General features: G+C 45.6%; 1 protein-coding gene across 1 annotated transcript in view; it reads right to left on the bottom strand.

Annotated features, from left to right (window-relative positions):
* Window positions 1-22,947, bottom strand: part of FAT2 (FAT atypical cadherin 2) — a 65,401-nt gene extending 42,454 nt beyond the window's left edge. Inside the window, exons 1-8 of the mRNA XM_025388071.1 lie at window positions 19,682-22,947; window positions 17,406-17,720; window positions 10,079-10,137; window positions 8,046-8,357; window positions 6,863-7,073; window positions 5,140-5,279; window positions 4,263-4,544; window positions 2,959-3,169 (exon numbers count right to left, since the gene is read on the bottom strand). Coding sequence (XP_025243856.1) covers window positions 2,959-3,169; window positions 4,263-4,544; window positions 5,140-5,279; window positions 6,863-7,073; window positions 8,046-8,357; window positions 10,079-10,137; window positions 17,406-17,720; window positions 19,682-22,940 — 4,789 coding nt within the window. The 5' untranslated portion in view covers window positions 22,941-22,947. The remainder of the gene's footprint in view (window positions 1-2,958; window positions 3,170-4,262; window positions 4,545-5,139; window positions 5,280-6,862; window positions 7,074-8,045; window positions 8,358-10,078; window positions 10,138-17,405; window positions 17,721-19,681) is intronic.
* Window positions 22,948-23,574: the final 627 nt, after the last annotated feature.

Genomic DNA, 23,574 nt, shown 5'->3' on the forward strand with positions numbered 1-23,574 from the left:
CAAACAAGTTTGCCACATCCTCGAGAGGTTATCAGCTAGGCTGTCTAGATCAGTAAAGGGACCATCAGACAAAACCTGGACAGAGCAAAATCTGCATATAGTGTACATCCACCATGGATATAGTGTATAGAGTAGATACTTTATAAAATCTCTAACATGTTGCACGTAGTAGGTGCTTCAAATCACACTGTCAATTATCCCGAAGTTTCTGGGACACAACTTAAGCTACAAACCAAAGCTATAGTAGGTCTTTGAAACCAAACAAGGAGGCTCCATAGGAAAAGCACACTCCACCCTGAATTTCAGTGAAGGCTTTCGTAGGAAAAGCTTCATTTTGCATTATACAGAATTTGTAACCATATTTTGTACAACCTTTTTTTTTTTTAGAGTCAGGGTCTTGCCTGTCACCCAGGCTGGAATGTAGTGATGTGAGCATGGCTCACTGCAGCCTCAAACTCCTAGGCTCAAGTGGTCCTCCAGCCTCAGCCTCTGCTGGGATTACAGGTATGAGCCACCCCCGTGCCTGGCTACATTTTTAATATGATTTTTAATAGCTTTGGTTATATAGAACACCCATATCTCGAGGCTCCTGAGCAAATGTCTTTGCCCCATGCCTGTATTTCCTAAACTCTAGGCATTCTCACATCATCTTTATAATTTTTTCAATATCCATCTATTGCCTGTGTTATGTTACACTATTATTTAATTGACGTTTTCCTTTAAATAAATTCACTCCAAATTTGATAAATATTTTAAAGGTAATATTATGTTGCTTCTTTAAATAAAAACACTGTATTGCTTACCATAAATCAGAAGTTATCATAAAAAGAAGTCAAAGAAAAAATATCCTATTAAAATCGAGATTAAAATCTACTGCTTGCCAAAAGGTTTGAGCCTGTGAGCTATCCTCTTTCTTTGGTAGACAAAGAGTGGCAGGTGTTAGAGAAGATGACAAGACGTTCTAGAACCCAACAGAGGCTTTGTTCTTTATTCTATCAGGGAGCTTGAGTAATTTAAAGAGGAGTGCTTTCTCCATGCCCAATAACCTTTTAATGCCATTAAATGAGTAATAGTTGAATCGTTTTGCTCACCACCACAGGTACAGGCCTTAACACTTGAGAAAATACTGCTGTTTACATGTCTTACTCCCTCTATCACATGGGTGCATATTTTATTATTTCAACGGCAAAGCAAATGGCTAAGTTTTGTCATAAACTTTCAATCTGATTCTTCCACCTCTGAAGCCCTTCTCCAGCTGACTGGTTAGGTGATTTGTCACATAACCGCTAAATTCAGTCAAAGAACATGGTTTTAAAGAGTAAGTAGTCGTTTTAAAGTGATTCCATTAAAAGCAGCTAAGTTAACAACCTAGATGTAATTCTGATTGTAATTTATGATATAATATCACACTGCTGAAAGAAATAAATCAGGGCACAAAATTGTATATTCATTATGATCTCAATATTACAAAAATATGCATAGGGCAAGATGAGAGGGAAAGACAGAAAATCATTCTTTTGGGGTGATGAAAATGATGGCTGTGTGTTGTGTTCTTTATACATTCCTGTATTTTTCATGTTTTCAAAAATGAGCATGTGTTACTTCTATAATCAGAAGGATATTTTAAAGCTAATCTTATCTGGAAAATAAAGTCATTATCTCCATCAGTGAGGTTGGCAATGAGATAAAAGATGTGATTGATTTCATTTCATAAATCACAAAAAGCAAGCAATGCATTATAAACCATATTTTTCTTCTTTGGGGGTGAATAGACTTCTGTTATATGGCAACTGTTTCTTCCAAAAAGAAAAGTTAAAGCTATTGGCTTTATACAGTACCAGTAGCTACTGTATAAGCTACTGGCATGCAATAAATGAACATCAGGTCTTGCGAGGGCAGACAGCAAATTATGTTCATCTTTGTTTCTCATAGCAACTAGCTCTATGAAGTATTATTATTAAATATAATTATTACTATTAAATATCATTAATTATGTATTACAATTATTACAAATTATCATAATAACTGGTTGGATACTGGATATTATCGCTTTTGTTATAGTAATTGCTTATAATTAACACTTATCAATGATAGTAGTAGCCCCTGGCATTTGTACAATATTTCAATTTACAACATAGATTAACATACATTTTCTTTTTTGAGATGGAGTCTTGCTCTGTCACCCAGGCTGGAGTGCAGTGGTGCAATCTCAGCTCACTGCAACCTCTGCCTCCCAGGTTCAAGCAATTCTCCTGCCTCAGCCTCTCAAGTAACTGGGATTACAGGTGTGTGCCACCATGCCCGACTAATTTTGGTATTTTTAGTAGAGATGGAGTTTCACCATCTTGGTCAGGCTGGTCTCGAACTCCTGACCTCAGGTGATCCGCCCGCCTCGGCATCCCAAAGTGCTGGGATTACAGGCGTGAGCCACCGCGCCCGGCCAGCATACATTTTCTCTTTTAATCTTTGCAATGACTTTCTGGCACAGGTAAAATTATTCCCATTTTTCAGGTGAAGAAACCCATATAATAGATACTAAATCACTGTGCAGCCTTATCAGAAAATAAAAATTACTTCTAAAACTATGCCATACAACTCACAAAATATTCTAACATACATACATGAAGTTATTACATTTTCAAATGTTGCATGGACTTCATAAATACCTTCTACATGTTTGGTCACTGGTGGGTTTATATAATATATATGCAAATTCTCCCACAGCATGAGTGGTCCTTACTCATACTGTAGTAGTTATGTTATTACTATCTTTGGATAGTAATACTATCTTTGGAAGTGCATTAATTTAGGTAGTCCCAGGGAATGCTCTAGAATTATTGTTTGCCAAGGCTTAACGAGCGTGGTACTCGATTAATTTGCAAATTCATGCCTCTAGTGCTTTCCTTTCTTTCTAAAGCATCTTGACCCATCCTCTGAGCTCATGGCCAGGCCTCTCACCTTTCAGGAGGGAGTAGTGGACCTCAGCATTGACTCCCCGGTCGGCATCCATGGCTCGGACCTGCAGCAGCTCTGTGCCAGGGACTATGGTGTCAGGAACACTTGCTTCATAGTGGAGCTGGGTGAAGCGGGGTGGGTGGAGGTTTCCATCCTCCACACGAATGGTCACCCACACAAAGTTCCTCTTGATGGGTATTTCCTGGTCTCGGACCTATGGGCCCAAAGGGGTAATTGGGTGAGCAGCAAATGGAATTAGGACAAGGCAGGGTCAGGGTAAGGTCAATGAACTAGAATGCCAATTTAAAATATGCCCAGTTGTAACTAACTCTCCGTATTCTTTTAAATCTTGTTCTAATCTATGCTCTTTTTCTTCTTTTGTGTAAATTTGTCAGTCAATGATTCCTAGGCTCAGCTATTTTAATGGATAATTCTATTTTAGGAGAAAGGCAGAAATAGGCAGAGAAGCAGTGTTTTTCAAATTACGTCTCAGAGAATAATACTCATTCTTCAAGATGTTAACATGTTATGCAGGGAAAAATAATTATATGGTCATGTAAATTTGGGGAGCACTGAATTAAATGCAAACAGTTTTCTTTGCTGCAGGACTTCTCAGAGCCTTGAATACATATTATATGCCCAGAGGATGATAAATTAGCATAAGAACCCTGATCTTTAAGACAGGAGGCCAGACTCTGATTCTGGTTCCATCATAAATAACTATATGGCAGTGAGCAAGTCTGTCTTTCTCTGTGGGTTTCAGGGGTAAGATGAGACAAATGGGCAGGATCAGGGATAGAGCTAGGGGTAGGCAACTAGGGTGCAAAATTTAAAGAGGCCCTGACTCTTGGGGTCATAAAAATGCAGGCACATGGCCCAGAGAGAGTGAGCCCTCCTTACATTTTGTGTCCTGCATGGCTTGCTGGCCTAACCCTAGTCCTTGCTCTCAGTGGGAAAGCCTCCGTGTCCCTTCCAGCTCTGACACTGTATGAATCCACATTGTGTCATGAAGTCACTGAGCAGGGAGATAGCTCTTGGGGAATATTTGGGGTGAATCCAGAGAAAGCTGAGGTTGACAGGAGTTTCCTTGGCAGCCATCCCATCTCTACCTTCACTTCCAGGCATCCCTTATGGAAGGTGCCCTTGGCCAGCTGTGAAATGTCACAACTCTGTGTCATGTATGGTCTTTATGAGCACTGGTATGCCTGGCTCACCAGGGAAGGGGACCTTTGGCATGTCTCCAAGCACGTCCACCCCCACACATCTACATGCAAGCATATTCTCACCAGATTTTTCCATTTACTCACCATGACTGTCAGTGTGTGCTGGGAGGGCCCCGAGCCCAGGTCCAATTTTCCCACTGTTACCAGGACACCAGTGCTTGGGTCCAACTGGAAGAGGCTGGCACTTCCTGGGTCTTGGCTGCCATGTATGGTATAGATGAGGCTTTTGCCCTTGTCTTGATCTATGGCCTGGACTCGTAGGAGCTCCACCCCTGGCACGGTGTCCTGGGGCACTCTGACCTCATAACGAGTTTCCAGAAACTGGGGCCGATGGTGGTTAATGTTGGCAATCATGAAGATGTGGACCTAGGGAGGGAGGTCAGGGAGAAGGTCCACTGCGAGCCCCAGGGGAACAGGGACTGGGTCTGTCTGGACCTCCCTGTACCACCCAGGCCTAGCACAGTGTCTGGCACTCAGCAATCACTCGATAAATATTTGTTGAATGAATGATAGTATTTCAAAATCAAAAGACCTTCAGATGCTACACAGTCTAGTGTTTTTCAAAAACAAAAATTTTCTTGAAGGGCCTTTCCATCAAGTGACATGTTGTGTGAAATCCAAATGTAAGAAACAGATAAAACTCTGTCTGAAGCCAGAATAGACATTCAGAGCCCCACTTACCCAGTCATCATCCCCCTATACCCATTGGTAGCCCCATGGTACTCTATCTTTAATTAAAACTGCTCATTTAAACAAGCTTCCAATTATAGACAGATTCAGAGTGGGAGCAAGAATTCTCCCAGGGTCACAGAATTACAGAGTGTATTAGACAAGAACGTTGATTCAAATTCAGTGTTCCTTGAGGAACACCACATCCACAAAAAACCTCTGTAGCCTCATCCCAACCAAGGAGGCCTTCCATCTCCTCTCAACACAGCGGTCCCCAGCTGAGGCCTCTAACCTGGGTGGCAATGGTGCGGGACCCATCTGTCACCTCGACAGTCAAGTTATAGCTCGACCTCCTCCTGGTATCAAGAGGCCTGGCAATGACGATGCTGCCTGTGGTCTTCTCAATGTCAAAGTCCATGTCCTTATCCCCACCTAGAGTGGGAGTGGGGAGAAAGCACACACAACCTCAGTGGTTTAGGCATCACAGCATAAGACAGGCTTTGGTTGTCAGGCTCAGAGGACGTGGTGGTAAAGTCCACAGTGGTAAAGATGGTAAAGGTGGTAAAGGTGGTAAAGATCTGGGTGACAGGTGGTAGTTTATTCCCCAGTCCCAAAAGTGTAATTTATTCTGTCAAGTTGTTGTCAAGTTATTTTCATTTAAATTTTACTAATAAATCAAATTGATTAATAAACTATAAGAATCCAAATGTAAAATAATATGAAGTTTTTAAAATGTCTAGTATATAGAAATATGTTTAGTGACATGGAAATATGTTCACGATATATTACACTTAAAAATATTATAAAACAATATTTTAATATAACCCTAAGGGTGTGTGTGTGTGTGTGTGTGCACGTGCGCGTGTGCCTGTAAAGGAAAAATGACAAGAAGGAAACACATCAAAATTATAACAGTGGATTATCTTCTGATTGGTGGGACTTTAGGTGATTTTTATTCTCTTCTCTGCATTCATTTGTATGTGTGTATTTACCTATTTATAGACAGGCTCTCACTCTGTCACCCAGGCTGGGGTGTATGGTGCAATCATAGCCCACTATAACCTCAGCCTTGGCCTCAAGTGATCCTCCTACTTCAGCCTCTCAAATAGCTGGGATTACAGGTGCAAGCCACTGTGCCCAGCCCATTTGTGCTTTTGAAATCTTTTAGAGAGTACATGCATTAATTCGGTATTAAAGAAAAAAAGTCAAATAAAAGAGCAGTAAACCAGAACTGGAAGTAAGTCCAGGAGTTTCAAAGAGCTTGGGTCAGGGGCATACGTCCTATCCTACTCTTAGCCAGGACAGAAAACTGTACCAGGACTCCATGTTCATGTGGGTGCTGAAACTCTTAGAGATTTTTAACCTGGAATCCCTGGATGGGTTTCAAAGAGCCTATAAATCCTCTAAATTGTAGGCAGGTTTACATTTGTGTGTGTTTGTGCACACAACTTTTTGGAATGAGGACCTAAGCATTCATCAGATTCCTGAAGGGTTCTGTGACCCCCAGATGTTGAAACAAAACCTTGATTTAGAGACAGAGAGGAATTTCAGAGAAGGCCATCAGAGCCTGGATCCAAGTGCCTCCTAGAATGATCTCAAGGGCAAAACCTGAAGCCAGAACATTGAGCTTGGCCCCAGGGTATAGCTGATGGCAGGCTCACTGTCAACTACGATTTTCACATTGAGGCGGAAAAGGAAACACAACGCGTTTCTGCTCTGAGTCTTCCTGGACCATCTTAGGTCTCCCAAGTTCTTGGGGCAACTGGAGGCACTGCCAACTCTGGCCGGGGTTAGAGATCGTGGCTGGAGTGAAAGGAAAGCTTGGCATTCATGGCATTCTTACTGCCTGTGCTCCCGGAGAACCAGGGAAGAGGCAGTCCGCCCTCAGGGCTGAAAGAGGGGGTGCCAAGGAGCCCAACCTTGAGAGGGCTCAGAAGGACTGTAGCAGGAAAACTAGAGCTGGTGTATAACGACAGGAGGGCCTGGCGCTCGTTGGGCCCTCAGCCTCGCCTCACCTGAGATGTTGAACCAGAAGAGGCCGGGTCTGCCCTCTACGCTGATGACCCCCACCATGTGGTTCACAGGGTCTGTCTCCATGACTGTAAAGCTGTAGTGGGTCTCATCAAAGGCCAGGGGGATGGAGGACGGCCGAGGCTGAGGGATCCACTCAATGTGTAGCCGGACACTAGCTGAGAGTGGTGGCTGCCCACTGTCTGTTGCCTTGATCTGAAAGGAGGCCAACACCAAAACTGAGGGCAAGAGACAAGAAGACCCAAGCAGCCAGGATGAGAACCAGAGCGTTCTGTGATTCTGACCAAGCTGGCCTCTCATGCAGTCGTTCATTCATTTGATGCACACTTGAGGGCTTGCTGTAAACAGGCACCCTGCCAGTTGCTGCAGGCATGGTGGTGAACAAAACATACAACCTGTGCTCAAGAACCTCATGGTTAGTATAAAAATAATAAATGCCACTGTTAACTGAAGACTTACTGTGTGCTACTTCCTAAATTGAACTTTACATACATATGCCCTTTGCTTTTCCCAACTACCATAAACCTAACAAGCTAGAATTTATTGAATTCTCACTATTATCAGGCCTTGTTCTAAGAGCTTTGTGCACAATATCTGATTTAATCCTCACAATAACCTTGGAAGAGGTCCTGTTATCATCTCTCTTTTACAAGAAGAAACTAGGGCTCAGCGTGGTCTATTCACCTACCAGATGAAATGCTTGACTAGCAATGAGACAGGGGTTGAATTCAGGCTGACTGATGGAAGCACCCATGCACTAGCTACTTGATATATTGGCTTCTCACAAGGAAAACGTTCTTATCTCCATTTTACAAATGATAAAACAAAGGTTAAATGACTTGTCCCAGATCACACAGGTGTAAAATGGCAGTACTAGGATTGGAACCTAGGCTTATTAATTCCAAATCCTCCCTTACTCTCACTAAATCCTTCTTTCTATGAATCGAGGGGATTTCCCAGGCAAAGACCTTATTGCCCTCAAAGAGAAGGACCCAGAATTTTATCCTTTGGCTGAAGCTGGGACTCCCAGTTTCTCTGGGAGAAGGCCAGGAAGGAGAGTACCACTTCCCTCATGACAGCGGGCTGTCTCCCTCCTCCTGAATTCTCAAAGAAGGTCACTAACCAGCATGCCACTCCTCCCTCTGTGGCTTCCTTCTGTCTGCTCACCGTTAGGATGTTGTACTCTCCAGCTGTAAAAGTGCTGCTGGATGACACCACACCTGTGACCGGGTCGATACTGAAGCCCTCCTCATCGCTCTCCTTGATACTGTAGGTGACTCTGCCATTAAGACCCTCATCCAGGTCTGAAGCCACCAGCCTGTACACAGGCCCAGAGGACACTGGGCTCAGCCTCTCTGGAAGGCGGACATTGAAGAGTTTATGGGAGAATACAGGTGGATTGTCATTGACGTCCAAGATGCCTATCACCACCCTGGAGGTGGACTTCAGTGAGGGCTCCCCATTGTCCAGCACAGTCACCTGGGGGCAGAATTGAGCATGAGCACCTGAGCTGACAATTGCAAATTAGTGACTATGCTTTGCCACCCACCACAGCCCTACCACCACTTTTAACAACCTGGAAATATCAGTCAGTTTGTTCTTTGGTATAAGCTTGTGCTTTTTATTATCATAACTTCACCTACTTGGAACTCAGCTCTCTGGCAACTTTGCCCATGGGAAAGCCAGTGAGAACAGAGAAAGGAAGCAGAAAGAACTGGAAGAAGACAGAGTCAGAGTCTCTAGACAAAAGCTGGTGCTGTGTATGTGGGACAACCCCTGGGCCATTTCTCAGAGACTACCTACTTTTTACTTGCTTGTGTTTCTCATAATCTTAGTTCTCTGGTTTCCTTAAGCTGCTCAATATTAGAGAAAACAAATGAGAAAATGTTTATGAGGGAATGAGTGGTACTTTGTGAGTCAGACACGTGGCCCAATGCAATGAAATCGAGTGAGAAAAGGCCCCCAAACCATTTCAGAACCAGTAGTTATTTAATGCAAGGGCAAATAAGCACAGGCATCAATAGCCCCAAGGGCATCATATCAGACAGGATGTTTCCACCTGAAATGGTTCCGAATTTTTAAAAACACTTTGGTGTTTAAAGGTAAATATCTGTTACTGAACTGTGGAGAATGCTTTCAGTCCTTAGGAATTCTAGAAAGCTATTTAGCTACTTCTTACTAATAATACCTGTTTCTTTTTTTTTTTTTTTTTTTTTTTTTTGAGACTGAGTCTCGCTCTATCGCCCAGGCTGGAGTGCAGTGGCACGATCTCGGCTCACTGCAACCTCCACTCCCGGATTCAAGTGCTTCTCCTGCCTCAGCCTCCGAAGTAGCTGGGATTACAAGCGCCCGCCACCACACCTGGCTAATTTTTGTATTTTTATTAGAGATGGGGTTTCATCATGTTGGCCAGGCTGGTCTTGAACTCCTAAGCTCAAGTGATCTGCCCGCCTCAGCCTCCCAAAGTGCTGGGATCACAGGCATGAGCCATTGCACCTGGCCAATAATACCTGTTTCTTACCAAAGGAAAAAGAATGTGCAGAGCATGGAATTATCAAAGGCAAAATTTATTTCCTGCTGAGGAATATGTATTCCCCCCTCCTGATGCCTTTAAAACTAGAAGAGATAATCAGTGAAGGACAGCTCAGGAGGGGAAATAGTTAGATTTCCACCTGATCTCCTTCTCTTCTGATTTCATTCCCTCTAAGCCACTAACCAATGCCTTTCATTGGAATAGGCACCAGGAATGCCTATGTGATTTTAGAGGCATCCTAGAAAGAACACAGATCTAGAAGACAAAGGTCTGGTCTTCATCCTGGCTCTGCTACTGACCTAGTGTTTGACCAAGAATGATTCTGTCTCCCTGGGCCAGGAGGGATGGACTGGACTCAATAAGTACATAGCACACATGTACTGCTCCCCTCTCCTTCACTCCCTGCAGGCATTACTAATCAATCAATGGTGCCTTCCCAGCCTGGACACAGTTTCAGACTCCTTCCCTTCTCAGTGCTGAGGAGCTAGCAAAGATCCAAGGATCATCCAGCAAGGCTCAGCTCACGTGTATCCTCCTCCCTGAGGCCAAACCCTCCTCAGCCACAGTGCTAGACATGCACGTGGCTCCAAGGCCTAACATGGCTCCACAAATCACCTTCTGTGGGAGGCATTCAAACCCAGTCGATGGATTCACCACCATTACTTACCTCCAGGATGTGTTCATCCTTGTTCTCTCTGTCCAGCTGCCGGGCTGTAGATAGGAGACCTGGGAAAGAGATGGTAGGGGAGAGACATGAGCAAAAGGCTTTCAGGGCCACTTTACTGAGGCAAGTTCAAGAATTACATTCAAATCTCAGATAAGAATTCTGATCTTTGAAGAACACTTAAAGATCATCCTCGACGTAGGATAGTTCAACTTAAATTTCCTACTTTATCATGGTGTGAAAGTGATACACATTCAGTACAAACCATACTTCAAGTACCCATACATTGTTTTTTACTTTCACTTCAGTATTCAAATACTGAAGTATTGAGTACAAATACTGAAGTGTTGAAATATTCAATACTTTATTATAAAATAGGCTTTGTGTGAGATGATTTTGCCCCCTTAAGCTAATGCAAGTGTTCTGAGCACGTACAAGGTAGGCAAGGCTAAGCTATGATGTTCTGTAGGTTCAGTGTTTAAACACAGTTTGGACTGACAGTATTTTTAACTTATGATGGATCTATTGGAATATGACCTCACTGTAGGCTGAGGAGCATCAGAACACTAAGGGGAAATGAAACTCGGGGGAAAGGGAGGGTGAAGTGAGGAGCTGCGAGAGAACAGCAGAGATAATATGTCAGGTGAAGTTCCCAGCTACTTCCTGCTTTCACTATTAGGCAGGGGTGATACATCAAAACTTCAGCAATCGGCCCACCATGAGCAGCCTCCCCAGTCAGGATGGTTGCCAGCTGGAAGCACCCAGTAGGGTTACTGGTGCACAGGGGTTAATGTCAGCACTGCTGTGATGCAGTTTTGGTTTCTTGTCACTAAAATCTATGGAACATGTTTGCATCGGGATGTCTTCTGCTCATCATTCATTTCCTCTTCTTTTAATTAACAAACACCAGTTCTCCTGAGGGGAAACCCATTTTAGTCCTTCACTATCTGGGGTGAGGCTGAACCTCCTGGGGAGAAGTTTATAGCCCAAGGATAGCCAGTCAGCACAGACTATCCCCCTGGCCCTCACAACTGGCTCTGCAATAGACAAGGGACCCGTCTGTCTGATAAGAATCAATTCTGGGACTTTTGCAAGAGCTCTAGAAAGATACTTTTTCTGCTGGTGTGCTGAGAGGACAGGAGGAAGCCTGACAGCAACAAGAAGAGGGACTCCTGAGGATAGATCCACTCAGAGAAAATAAGGCCAAGAGATGAGCAGAGGCAGAGCCTTCATTACATTATTCGAATGCTGGCTACACCTGTGCCTGCAGCCATCATATGTCTGGAATTTTCCATAAAGTAAGAAAAACAATGTCTTTTATTGCCTCAGCCAACCTGCATTGGGTTTCTATCTTTACATCTGAAAAAGTCCTGGCAACCAATTCAATTCTGAGAATTCACATGTTGGGACAGGAATGGGTTAGGGGTCATGGTGAGGCTGGGAAAGCATTCAGGGTCTTTGGGATTGGGAGGCCTCCAGAAAGGACTCTACCTCCTGCCTCAGCCTCTCCCTTCCCCTCCTATGGCCCTGCCAACCCCCAACTCCAGCCTCAGGTTCCTTACAGGGGACCCACTAATCCCCTCTGTGCCTTGCTTGACTCCAGGAAGCTCCTGTTAATTCTCCCAACCTTATTTCAACCCCAGCCTCCTCTGCAAAAGGAGGAATGGAATTGAGCGACCTTTAACATCTTTCTGGCTTAAGTTCTGAACTTCTCATCCCACTTTAAGGAATTTATTCTAAGGAAATCAGTGCATACATCTGGGAAGATGAGTACACACGGTGTTCACCTTAGTCATGTTTTAAAAGCAGATAATTGGACACAATCCATATAAGGGACCAGTTGTATACAGTTTACATAAAAAGGAATCTTAAGCAACTATTCAAAATACATTTTGTAGATGGGGAAATGCTGCACACAATATATTGTTGACTAAAAAAGGCAGCTTGTCGCCCGGGCATGGTGGCTCACACCTGTAATCCCAGCACTTTGGGAGGCCGAGGTGGGCGGATCACCTGAGGTCAGGAGTTTGAGACCAGCTTGACCAATATGGTAAAACCTCATCTCTACTAAAAATACAAAAAAATTAGCCGGGTGTTGTGGCATGTGCCTGTAGTCCCAGCTACTAGGGAGGCTGAAACAGGAGAATTGCTTGAACCCAAGAGGCAGAAGTTGCAGTAAGCTAAGATCGCGCCACTGTACTCCAACCTGGGTGACAGAGCAAGATTCCTTAAAAAAAAAAAAAAAAAAAGAAAAAGAAAAAGAAAAAAAAAAAGCAGCTTGTCAGGAGCTGCAGCAGAAATAACAACTATTGCCTTCAGTTTCAGAGAAACCATGAAGTGATAGCATTTTCCCCATTTATTATTATTACTATTCACTAGGGTCCTAGTACTGGCTCTTCCCATGACAGGCTGGTGCAGATGAATAGAGAGGGGGCTCCTCTCAGTTCATCTCCTTTCACTTCTCTCAGTTCATCCATAATTGAAGAAGTTGGGCAGAGAAGGTGCTAGCTCTCTGCAAGATTCCGGGAAGTTGAGGTGGAGGTTTTCAGGGGCCCAGAGGTCATCCAAAGCCATGGCCTCAGAGGCCATGGTTCATGTGGATGGTCTCTTGTAAATGAAAGCAGAGTTACTGGTCAAGGTTAATGGAACATCTGAACACTTTCAGTAAGTTTCCTGATCTTGTTTAGGTGATGAAGTGATTGAGATCATGGAATTAAGTGTAGAAAAAGAAGCTCAGTGAAGAGCCCAGAGGTTCCCTGGGGGGCTCAGTGACAGAGCTGGGAGCTCAGCAAGGGGAACAGGGATTCGGTGCTGGGCCAGAGCCTCCAGTCATGGCAATGGGAGTGTGGTGTGAGGATGTGGGCTCTGTTAGGGGCATGTTTTCGCCTTGTGTAGTTGAACACAAGTCATTTCAGCTTTTTCTTCCCTAACTGAAGGTTGGCATGTGAGGAATTGGAGAAGGCTCCTGAGAAGCTCCACACTCAGGCACCCTTCCAGTCAAAGAAGAACAAAGGGAAGGAAAGACACACTTCTGTGGGACGGGAGGGTGTGGACACTGTCCCAGCTTGGCCCCAAGCTCAGGTGCCTCATGGGGGAGGGCCTTGGGCTGGGGTCCCCCAGGAAGAACGTAAGGACTAGGGGGTCTTGGCAGGTAAGCCTTCCATCTGGCTCCATCCCTTCCTTTCCTCCCTGCCCTTCTCTCCTCTCCCTTTGCTCTTTTCTCTCTGTGTATCTCCTTCACCATCCTACTCCTCTCTTCCAGCTCTTCTCTCTCGTCTCCCCTTGTGCCTCTGAATCTCAGCCTCTCTGTCTCTCTCTCCCTCTCTCCTCCAACCCCATTTGGTTTTTCTTTTCTCCTTCTGCCTCTCACCACTGCCTCCCCTGACCTTCTAAGGTCCTGTGCCTCTGGAATCAATGCCCTGTGGCATCCTGCACAGTGGCCCCTATTCTCATCCTCATCCTCCTCTCTGAAGTCAGTGTCAGAGTTCCCAAGAAGTGCCTGAATAGAATGGGGATATAGCAGAACCACCTCCATAGGGCTGTGTGCACATTCACTAAGGTGCATAGAAAACCCCTCTCGCCCTTCCTGGATGAGGTGGCACTCAGTGGACTTCACTCTTACCATTTTTCTCCTCCAAACAAATGTTTCCCCAGCACCCTATCTCAGACCCATATTTGACCCTTCATCTTCCCTCCTCCAACAGTTTTCCGACTGTTGTTGATTCTATCTCTGATAGATTCCTGATCTTGAACTCCTCTTATCCTGAGTCACCACAATCTAGGTCTTGCCCCAGCTACCTTTCCATCTTTATCTTCCTCTTCTTCCCTCCTGCAGCATCAAAGAACCAACCCTTTTGGAGCTCTCACATGCACAGGCATTCAGCTAAGCTCTTCTGTAGCTCTGTATATTAACCCATTTAATCCTCACAACAGCCCAGGTGGTCTCTATTATAATCTCCATTTCACTGGTGAGAAAACTCAAGCATAGAGCAGGTAAATCACTTTCCCAAGATCTCATTATTTATAAGTGGTGGAACTGTGATAAACCTTTAGAAAGTCCATCTACTTGTATTGTCTTCAACAAGATCAGGGTCTTCCTCCCTCTCAGATAGCATCTGTGTCATCATCCTCGCCCATTTGCTCTCCCAGACTGCTGCCTCTCAAAATCCTCCCACCCTCCAGCTCAGCATAACCACCCCTGTTCCATGAAGCCCTTGCAGATCTACCACCCAGAGCAGCTTCCTCCTTCTTCTGAGTGGCCAGGGCACTGTATCTACGCATATTTTACGATGTTACACCCTTTCAAACTGGTTCTATCGTGTTTATATCCAAATCTTCATGCTCCTGATGGACTGAATTTCTCAACACCTGAAATCGTGTTTTATTTGTCTTCATATAACTCCACGGCACATTGTTTAGAAGCCTCATAAGGGCAGACACCTTTAAACATTTGCTGAGTGTGTGAATGAATCCTAAGTTTAACAAAACATTGTGGATGCTGGCAGAGATTCATTCATCCATTTAGCAATTATGTGTTGAGCTCCTGATGTGTGACAGGTACAGAAGAAATTGTGGTGGACACCAACAGTTAGGGCCCCTTTTCTCGGGGAACTCTGAAGTCTAGTGAAGGACACAGACTATTAATGGAATAATCACACAAGTGAATATAACATCACAAAAGGAGTAGGTGGTGCTGGAAAGTGTGTTAGGGTATCAGGACAGACTTCTCTAAGGTAAGAACAGCTGGGCTGGCATCTGAAAGAAGAGCGGGAGTTAACCAGACAAAAGGAGAGAAGAGTCGCCTGCTAGAGAGAATGGCACATGCAAAATTCTGTGTGGAGGGGCCCCTACGGAGGCAGGCCATGTGACTGGAACATGGGGAGGGGCAGCAGGAGAGGGGCAAGATGAGGCCAGAGAGGTCAGCAAGGACAGACCAGGCATGACTTTGTAGGACACAGCAGAATCTGACTTCCTCCCTCCCTTCCTTCCTTCCTTCCTTCCTTCCTTCCTTCCTTCCTTCCTTCCTTCCTTCCTTCCTTCCTTCCCTCCCTCCCTTCTCTCTCTCTCTCTCTTTCTCTCTTTCTCTCTTTCTTTCTTTTCCGAGACAGGCTCTTGTTCTGTCACCCAGGCTGGAGACCAGTGATGTGATCATGCCTCACTACAGCCTCAACCCCACAGGCACAAGCCGTCTTGCTACTTCAGCCTCCTGAGTAGCTGGGACTTCAGGTGCACACCATCACACTAGGCTAATTTTTGTATGTTTTGTAGAGATGGGATTTCGCCATGTTGCCCAGGGAGCTCTTGAACACCTGGGCTCAAGCTATCCTCCTGCCTCAGCCTCCCCAAGTGCTGGGATCACAGGTGTGAGCCACTGTGTCTGGCTTACTGACTTTATCTTAAGGGCACAGGGAAGCCATGCAAGGCATCCAAGTAGGGAAAGGGGACAAAGTAATGATGGTGATGAGAAAGGTGGGCTGGGGGCGCATTGGTGATTTGTTCTACTTTTGAAAATGTTCATGCGTATAAAGATTTCTTCCTTTCAACTGCAGGAAGGCTAAGAACATCTCTGCCCTCTAGGGCATTTTGCCAGACCTGCTGTCAGGGAACTGTTGATAGTAAACAGAGCAAGGATTTGGAAGAAGCTGAGAAGTTAATGCCTTAGGTGAGAGATCTCTTCCCACTCCTGAAGAGGGTGGGACAGGGAGGGACAGGGAGGGACAGGGTGGGCCCAGGTAGAGAGCCAGCTTCAGCCTGTTTTCCAGGAGAAAAGCATCCTCCTCCTAGAACTACTCCATACCCTGAGGTCAAAGGTTAACAGGAAAGGTTGGCAACAAATGTTACCAGGCAAATAGGCACTTACATCTCACTCACCCTCCTGTCTGCTCCAGGACTCCCAGCCTCATCCTCCTCCTGGTTCCCTTTTGTCTTAAGAATAAAGGGACTGCCCGCCCGCATTCTTCCCTTCCTCCAATCTCACCAGGTTCCATCCTTCTCGAACAAGAGTAAATTGTTGGAGACGGAAAACAGGATGTTGGGTTCAGTGGGGAATATGTCAGCCTTCTCTACAATAGGATTGTTGTTCATCCCCCAAGAGGAAGATGCGGCTTTAAGAAGCGTCGGCAGCAGTGGGACCTAGCTCTCACACTGCAGCACCAAGGAAAGCCAGGCAGGTGGTGTCAATGAGGGAGGCAGGCTGGGAATAACAGGGGATGGCAGGAACTGCAGGGACCAGAGCATCTGTGCCAGGTCTACAAAGGGAGCAGCTGTTGGCTCCGGGCCACTGTGGCCCAGCGGGACTATGAAGACAGTGTGGCCTGATCCTTCCATTTTTAAAGAACAACCAGAAATCTGGAATGTTTTGTGGAATTTTCTAATTTTATGTGTTGGCTGCAACTTAAAAAATAATTGTATAAAGCTTAAGCAAATCAAACAAAACACCTTTATGGGCAATGTCTGACTCATTGCTGCCAGCTGCCAATGTCTGGATTTCTCCCAACCATCCACCATCCTTGCCCCAGAAGGCTTTGGGCAGGTGCTCCCGAGATGGTTGACAACATAAGTGGATTCACATTGCCAACACTCTGGGCAGGGTTGAGATCAGTCTGAAACTAGGGTTAAGGGATTCAACCTGTGGCTCATGACTCAGGAGAGAGTCAGGTTGGGACCATTTGGAGGTCTGAACTAGTCTCAGGTTGACCAATGGGCAACCTGCTTAGTTTCCTTGGGCCCCAAGGAAAGAAACATGAAGACAGATCCTTTTTTTTTTTTTTTTTTTTTGAGACGGAGTCTCGCTCTGTCGCCCAGGCTGGAGTGCGGTGGCGCGATCTCGGCTCACTGCAAGCTCCACCTCCCGGGTTCACGCCATTCTCCTGCCTCAGCCTCCGAGTAGCTGGGACTACAGGCGCCCGCCACCACGCCCGGCTAGTTTTTTGTATTTTTAGTAGAGACGGGGTTTCACCATGTTAGCCAGGATGGTCTCAATCTCCTGACCTCGTGATCCACCCGCCTCGGCCTCCCAAAGTGCTGGGATTACAGGCTTGAGCCACCGCGCCCGGCCCAGATCCTTTTCATTTTCACACAGAGATGGACTTTGTAGAACAGCATTGTCAAATGTTAGCACACATTTGAAATACATCAGAATCCCCTGCAAGTCTTGCGAAAACACGGATTGCTGGGCCTCACCCTCAAAATTTTGATTCAGTGGGTTTAGGGTGGGGCTGGAGAATTTGAATTTCCAAGTTCACAGTAATGCTGATGGCGCTGATTGGGGCCCACAATTTGAGAACCACTATTTTAGAGATCCCTGTTCAACCAGTTTTTGGATCCTTACCTGTAACAGGGTGAATAATAAAGAATCCCATGTGGTTCCCACTGGTGATGTTGAAGGTCAACTTCCCTTTGGAACTGGAGTCTGGATCCCAGGCATCCAGTTGAAGCACAGAGGTGCCCACGGGAGCATCCTCCTGGATGGAGGGGTAGAACACAGCTTGGGACATCTGGGGTGGGTTGTCATTGGCATCCGTAACCTCAATGTAGACTTCCGTTACAGAAGAGAGGGGCACGGAACCCCTGTCCACTGCTAATACCGTCAACCAGTAGTAAGATGCAAATTCTCGGTCCAGGGGTGCCAGAGTCTGAATCATTCCTAGGGACAGTAAGTCAGCAAACCCAAAATACTTTAGAGCTCAAAGTGGCTTGAGAAATCACCCTTACCCACCATTCCCCAAACTGTACTGTGGAAAGGATATTAATAAGTAGATTTCCTATGAAAAGAAGAAACTGCTTCTACCAATATAATGTGGGAGATGCTGATTTGAACATAGGAGAATTAATATCCTTATTCTAGAACCTCTCAGAACATTCCTCTGCTAAAATGGGCCCATGCCTTTAGCATGTGAGCATATTTAGGGTTTTCAGAAGACAGTGGTAGTTTATCTACTTTCTCTTGACTACTTAAACCCAAGTTCCATTGATCTATTTCACATTCTGTAAGTGAGGTTTTCTTATAGTTGCCCTTAAATTCTTTCCTTCACACTTTATGTCCTGGTAGATAATCAGTTTCAGGGTTAGGGATTTGATGAATAAATTGCCATTCCCTTCTCCATCATTTTCATGATTTTAAGGGGCTGAGCTTCATTTTTTAGTTCATTCCCTCCACAAATTGCTTACTATGGGCTAGCACTGTTCTAGAAGTTGAGGGTCCAAGAATGAGCAAAAGAAGATTACACCCCAAGCTCTCATGGATCATGCTGTACTGGCAGGGTCTGTGTGAGATGGCGTGGCCCATGCTTACAGTCATAGCATGACAGAGACGACTGCTGGGGAAACTGAGGCTTAGAGAGGGAGCAAGACTTGACCAAGATCATGTAGCAAGTATGTGGAAGAACTGGGTCTGGGATTGACTCTTAATCTAATGCTCTTTCTAGTTACACAGCTTAATTAGATTAAGCTGTTTTCTTTCAGTGGCTAGAGTTAAGAGACAAAGGTTGCTGAAAGCCAACATTGAGAACAAGTTATTACAACTTGGTTTTGGTGGAAATAAATCACCTACCAAATTGCAAACTCTTTGAGGGCAGCCATCTGCCTTTAGTCACCTTGGATCTCCTGCAGGTACCTATCTTAGGGCCTTACCAGTACTGGGCACTCAAAAAGTGCTGACTTACACATATTTTCCTTGAAACTTAAAAAAAGGAATGTGGTTGTGTCACATTTTTGGAGAGCAATTTGGAAATACTTGTTAACACAGAAAATGCACATTGTCCTCTGACCTAGAAACTTCGTTTTTAAGAATTTTTCGGCCAGGCATGGTGGCTCACACTAGCAATCCTAGCACTTTGGGAGGCCAAGATGGGTGGATCACCTGAGGTCAGGAGGTCGGGACCAGCCTGGCCAACATGGCGAAACCTCATCGCTACTAAAAATACAAAAGTTAGCCGGGCATGATGGTGGGTACCTGTAATTTCAGCTACTTTCGGGAGCCTAAGGCAGGAGAATCACTTGAACTCAGGGGATAGAGATTGCAATGAGCTGAGATTACACCACTTCACTCCAGCCTGGGTGACAGAGCAAGACTCTGTCTCAAAAAAAGAAAAAAATTTTTTCTGTAGAGACTGAGGCATATAAGTATATAAATAAGAATATTATGCCTATATGGTAGAATAATATGTGGCCAATTAAAACAAATGAACTGACAAATAAAATGTGTTGATGTTATATGACATGAAAAAAGTAAATTTTAGAATAGTATCTATTATACTATATTTTTATAATAATAAAATGAACAATATATGATATATAAGACACAAAGAAAGAAACTTTAGAAGATTATAGACCAAACTGTTAATAAAGATTATATCTGGGATGATGGAACATGGGGGAGCATTCATTTTAAAATTTTACATAAAAAATTTATAATCTGATGTATTAGTTTTATAAACAGAATATGTAATATATGTGCATATATGTGTATGTCTATATGCACATATATAGACATATATTTCCAGTAAAAACAAATTAAAAATAAAATACACAGGAATCTCTATTTATTTTTTCCTTCAGCCCATCTACCCCAGGCCCTGGCACCCTATCCTACACCACCCCCAGTACCTGTGTCTTGGTTGATGCTGAAGGCTGCGAGTCCAGTGCCAGTGCGCAAGAAGTACTGGAGCTCCCCATCCAAGCCACTGTCATCGTCCTGGGCAGCCACTACCATCACCTGAGTTCCCGAGGGGCTGTTCTCCTGCACCTGGCCCTGGTGCACGAAGGAGGCAAAGTGGGGAGGGTGGAGATTCTCATTCACATCCAGGACGATCACCTCCACATGGCAGAGGGTCCTGCGGGCCAGGGGCCTCCCACTGTCACTGGCCCACAGGCTCAGATTGTACCCAGCTCGCCTCTCAAAGTCCAGCTCCCTCTCCAGAATGAGCGCCCCTGTCATCAGGTCCACCCGGAAGGTCCCATGGGCGCCATCCATCAGAACATATCGCACTTCACCTGCGGGGCCCAGGTCAGGATCAGAGGCATCCAGAAATGTCAAGACAGTCCCGGGGGGCAGGTCCTCTGGGACCTTCAGCCTGTTGCGTTCTGTGATGCACTGGGGAGAGTTGTCGTTGACATCCTCCAATGTGATTATCAGGTCAGTGACAGAGAAGAGCTGGTGGCCCTTGCTGGGCTGATCCCTGGCCTCCACCTTGAGTATGTACCGAGGCTCTGATTCGCGGTCCAGGTGTCCTGTAACAACCAGTTCCCCGGTGAGAGGGTGGAGGGAGAACTTCTCTGTGGGGCTTAGCAGGGTGTAGCGAACCCTGCCATTGTCTTCTGAGTCAGCATCTTTGGTTGTCAGCTCTGCAATTGTGGTTCCAACTTCTGTGTCCTCCGAGATGGTTAACTGATACCCACCAGGAGGAAACCTGGGTGCATTGTCATTCCAGTCTTTCACATTCACTGTCAGCAGCTTCCAGGAGGACTTCTGGGGAGTGCCCAGGTCATATACTGTTACATTGAGGATGTAGAAATTGGTGGCTTCATAGTCCAAGGGAGCAGCTACAGTGAGCAGCCCTGTCTCCAGCTCTATGTCAAAGCAGCCCTCCTCATTGCCATCTGCAATCACATAGACCAGTTTGCCATTAAAACCAGCATCAGGGTCAGTGGCTGCTAGGCGGGCCAAGGGGGTGTTGATAGGGACACTCTCAAGGACATCAACGGATTGGGGGAAGTGGTCCTCAAACTGGGGGGTGTAATGATTAATCTGATATGTGCTTAAAGAAGTGAATTCCTCATCACTGGACTCCTGGTTCTGAAGCCCAATAGAGTGGAGGATAGTCTTTGTGAACTGTGTCAATACTCCTGTTTTATCACATGTTACAGGAACTTCAAAATGAGGGTCCTTCACCACAGTAATATTCAAAGTTGTGGGTGAGGCATAGTTTTTGCCATCTGAGGCTGTAATTTTCAGGGAATAACTGGTGGGTTGACCAGCAGTGAGATTGATAAAAGAGCGCTTGAGGGATATCACTCCGGAGAAATGATTTAGATCAAAATACTCTAATTCATTGCCTGATATAATCTCGTATTTTAGGTTCTGAAGCTCATCCACATCTATGGCTGACATAGTCACTATTGATTTCCCTACTGGCCAGTCTTGGTGGATAGACCCTGTGCAGTTGACTTCTTCAAACATGGGCTGGTTGTCATTCAAGTTCCTGAGCTGAAGAAAAATGGACACTTCCTTCTCCCGGCGAAAGGGGGATCCCCAGTCTGATGCTCTTACCCGGAAGGTATAAATTCTCTTCATGAGTTCATAGTCTGTGGGTTTGGAGGTGGAGATGATCCCCAGGTAAGGGTCAATAGAAAATGGCAAAGCTTTTGGTCCAGCAATGGAATAGGTGACATATCCATTCTCCCCGTGATCCCGGTCAGTGGCAGTCACAGCCAAAACACTGGTGCCTGGAGGGATGTTCTCATCCAAGGTGCCATCATAGGAAGACCTGTTGAAGATGGGGGCATGGTTGTTGCAGTCCACAATGTCAATGACAACCATGGTGGAGACCTGGCCCGGTGAAGTTCTGATGTGTAGCTGATAGTGGGCTCTGTCGTGGAAGTCCATGAGCTTCGTGGTGGTGATCAACCCAGTTCGAGCATTAAGTTTAAATCCTACATTCTCTGAAGATGGCTTTAGAACATACTGCAGGTTGGGGAAGGCTGGGGTGACTCTCACCATCACTACCCGACTGCCAGGAGGGGAAAACTCACTAAGTTGCACTCTGTAAACAGCCTTCTCGAATTTGAGGGAAGCCAATTTGGAAGGTGGTAGGTGAAAGCCCCTGATCTGGGAATAAAAATAAGGTCCACTCCCACTCCTGGCCTGGAGGCTGAGGTTGAACCCATGAAGGTACTCCATCCAGTTGATGTCTTTGACAGACACCAAACTGAACTCATTGCTCTGGGCATAAGACTTGATGGCTTTGAAGTGCTTTCCAGGGTCACCACCAACAACTTCCACCGACTCCACTTCAGCTCCTGAGCTATTTGCGTCGACCAGTACAGTGGCATAGGTGGTACCATCATTGCTGTCTGGTGGAGTCACCACCACCGAAGCAATGGCTGGGGGCTTCCTGAGGGCAGGCTCCACATGAATGACAAGTGCAGCCAGGCTGCCAAACCCATCGCCCTCAGAGATTTTCCGCATGCGGTCCACAGCTAGCACCTGGAGCTCATGCTTCCCTCGCCAGGTGACGTTAAGCTTCCCAGCCACAGTGACCACACCGCTGGTGGGATGGATGGCAAACATCTCTGACCTTGTGTTAAAGGCATAATAGAACTCAGCATTCTGGCCTAGATCAGCATCTGTGGCAGTCACCTTGCAGATGGGGCTCTTCAGGGGCATGTCCTCAGAGATGGTGACTCTGTATGAAGGTGGAGAGAAGAGAGGCTTCAGGTCATTCTGGTCCAGGATGTGGATCACCACGCGGGTCAAAGCTTCCAACTCCAAGGTCTTCTCTGTGGCTTGGATGATGAGGGTGTAGCTGTCTCGCACCTCTCTGTTCAGAAGAGCTGTGTTGCTGCTCTTTGTCCTTATTCTTAGGAAGCAGAAGTTGCCCACCACATACTCCTCAGTTTTAAATGCATTGGCCACATCTCCAGAGATGATCCGGTACCTCACTGCCCACTGTGGCTCTGCGAGGTAGATGCCCATTTTCTCGAAGCTCTCCACATAGGTCTTGGGAGAAGAGTTTTCATAGATGGTGGCATTGTAATGGGAGTGTGTGAAGTGCCAAGCAGAGGAGGAGAGAATCCCTTCTAGAGGCTTCTCACAGGTCGCACAATGGAGCAAGAATATGGCAAAACCCAGCAGGGCAATAGTCATGGTGGAAAACTCCCGAAACCCTGGGCAGAAAATAAAAGACAGGGTGCAAGTTAGGAAAAAAAATGGTTTCTACTGCTATGGTTCTTAACTGGAGGTGATTTTGACCCTCAAGGGACACTTGGCAATGTCTGAAGATACTTTTGGCCGTCCCATCTTGGGCGCAGTGGTGCTAATGGCATCTGGCAGGTAGAGGCCAGGGATACTGCTAAACATCCCACAATGCATAGGATGGTACCTTTGTATTAGTCAGTTCTCACACTGAGAATACAGACATACCCGAGACTGGGTAATTTATAAAGGAATGAGGTTTAATGGACTCACAGTTCCACATGACTGGGGAGACCCCACAATCATGGCAGAAGGCAAAGGAAACGCAAAGGCATATCTTACATGGCAGCAGGCAAGAGAGCGTGGGCAGGGGAACTCCCCTTTATAAAACCATCAGCTCTCATGAGACTTATTCACTATTACAAGAACAGCATGGGAAAAACACACCCCCATGATTCAATTACCTCCCACTGGATCCCTCCCATGATACTGGGGGATTATGGGAACTACAATTCAAGATGAGATTTGGGTGGGAACACAGCCAAACCGTATCAGCCCTGCAACAGAATTATCCAGCCCCAATGTC

The sequence above is a fragment of the Theropithecus gelada genome, chromosome 6 (assembly GCF_003255815.1).
Source record: "Theropithecus gelada isolate Dixy chromosome 6, Tgel_1.0, whole genome shotgun sequence".
NCBI classification, from domain to species: Eukaryota; Metazoa; Chordata; class Mammalia; order Primates; family Cercopithecidae; genus Theropithecus; species Theropithecus gelada.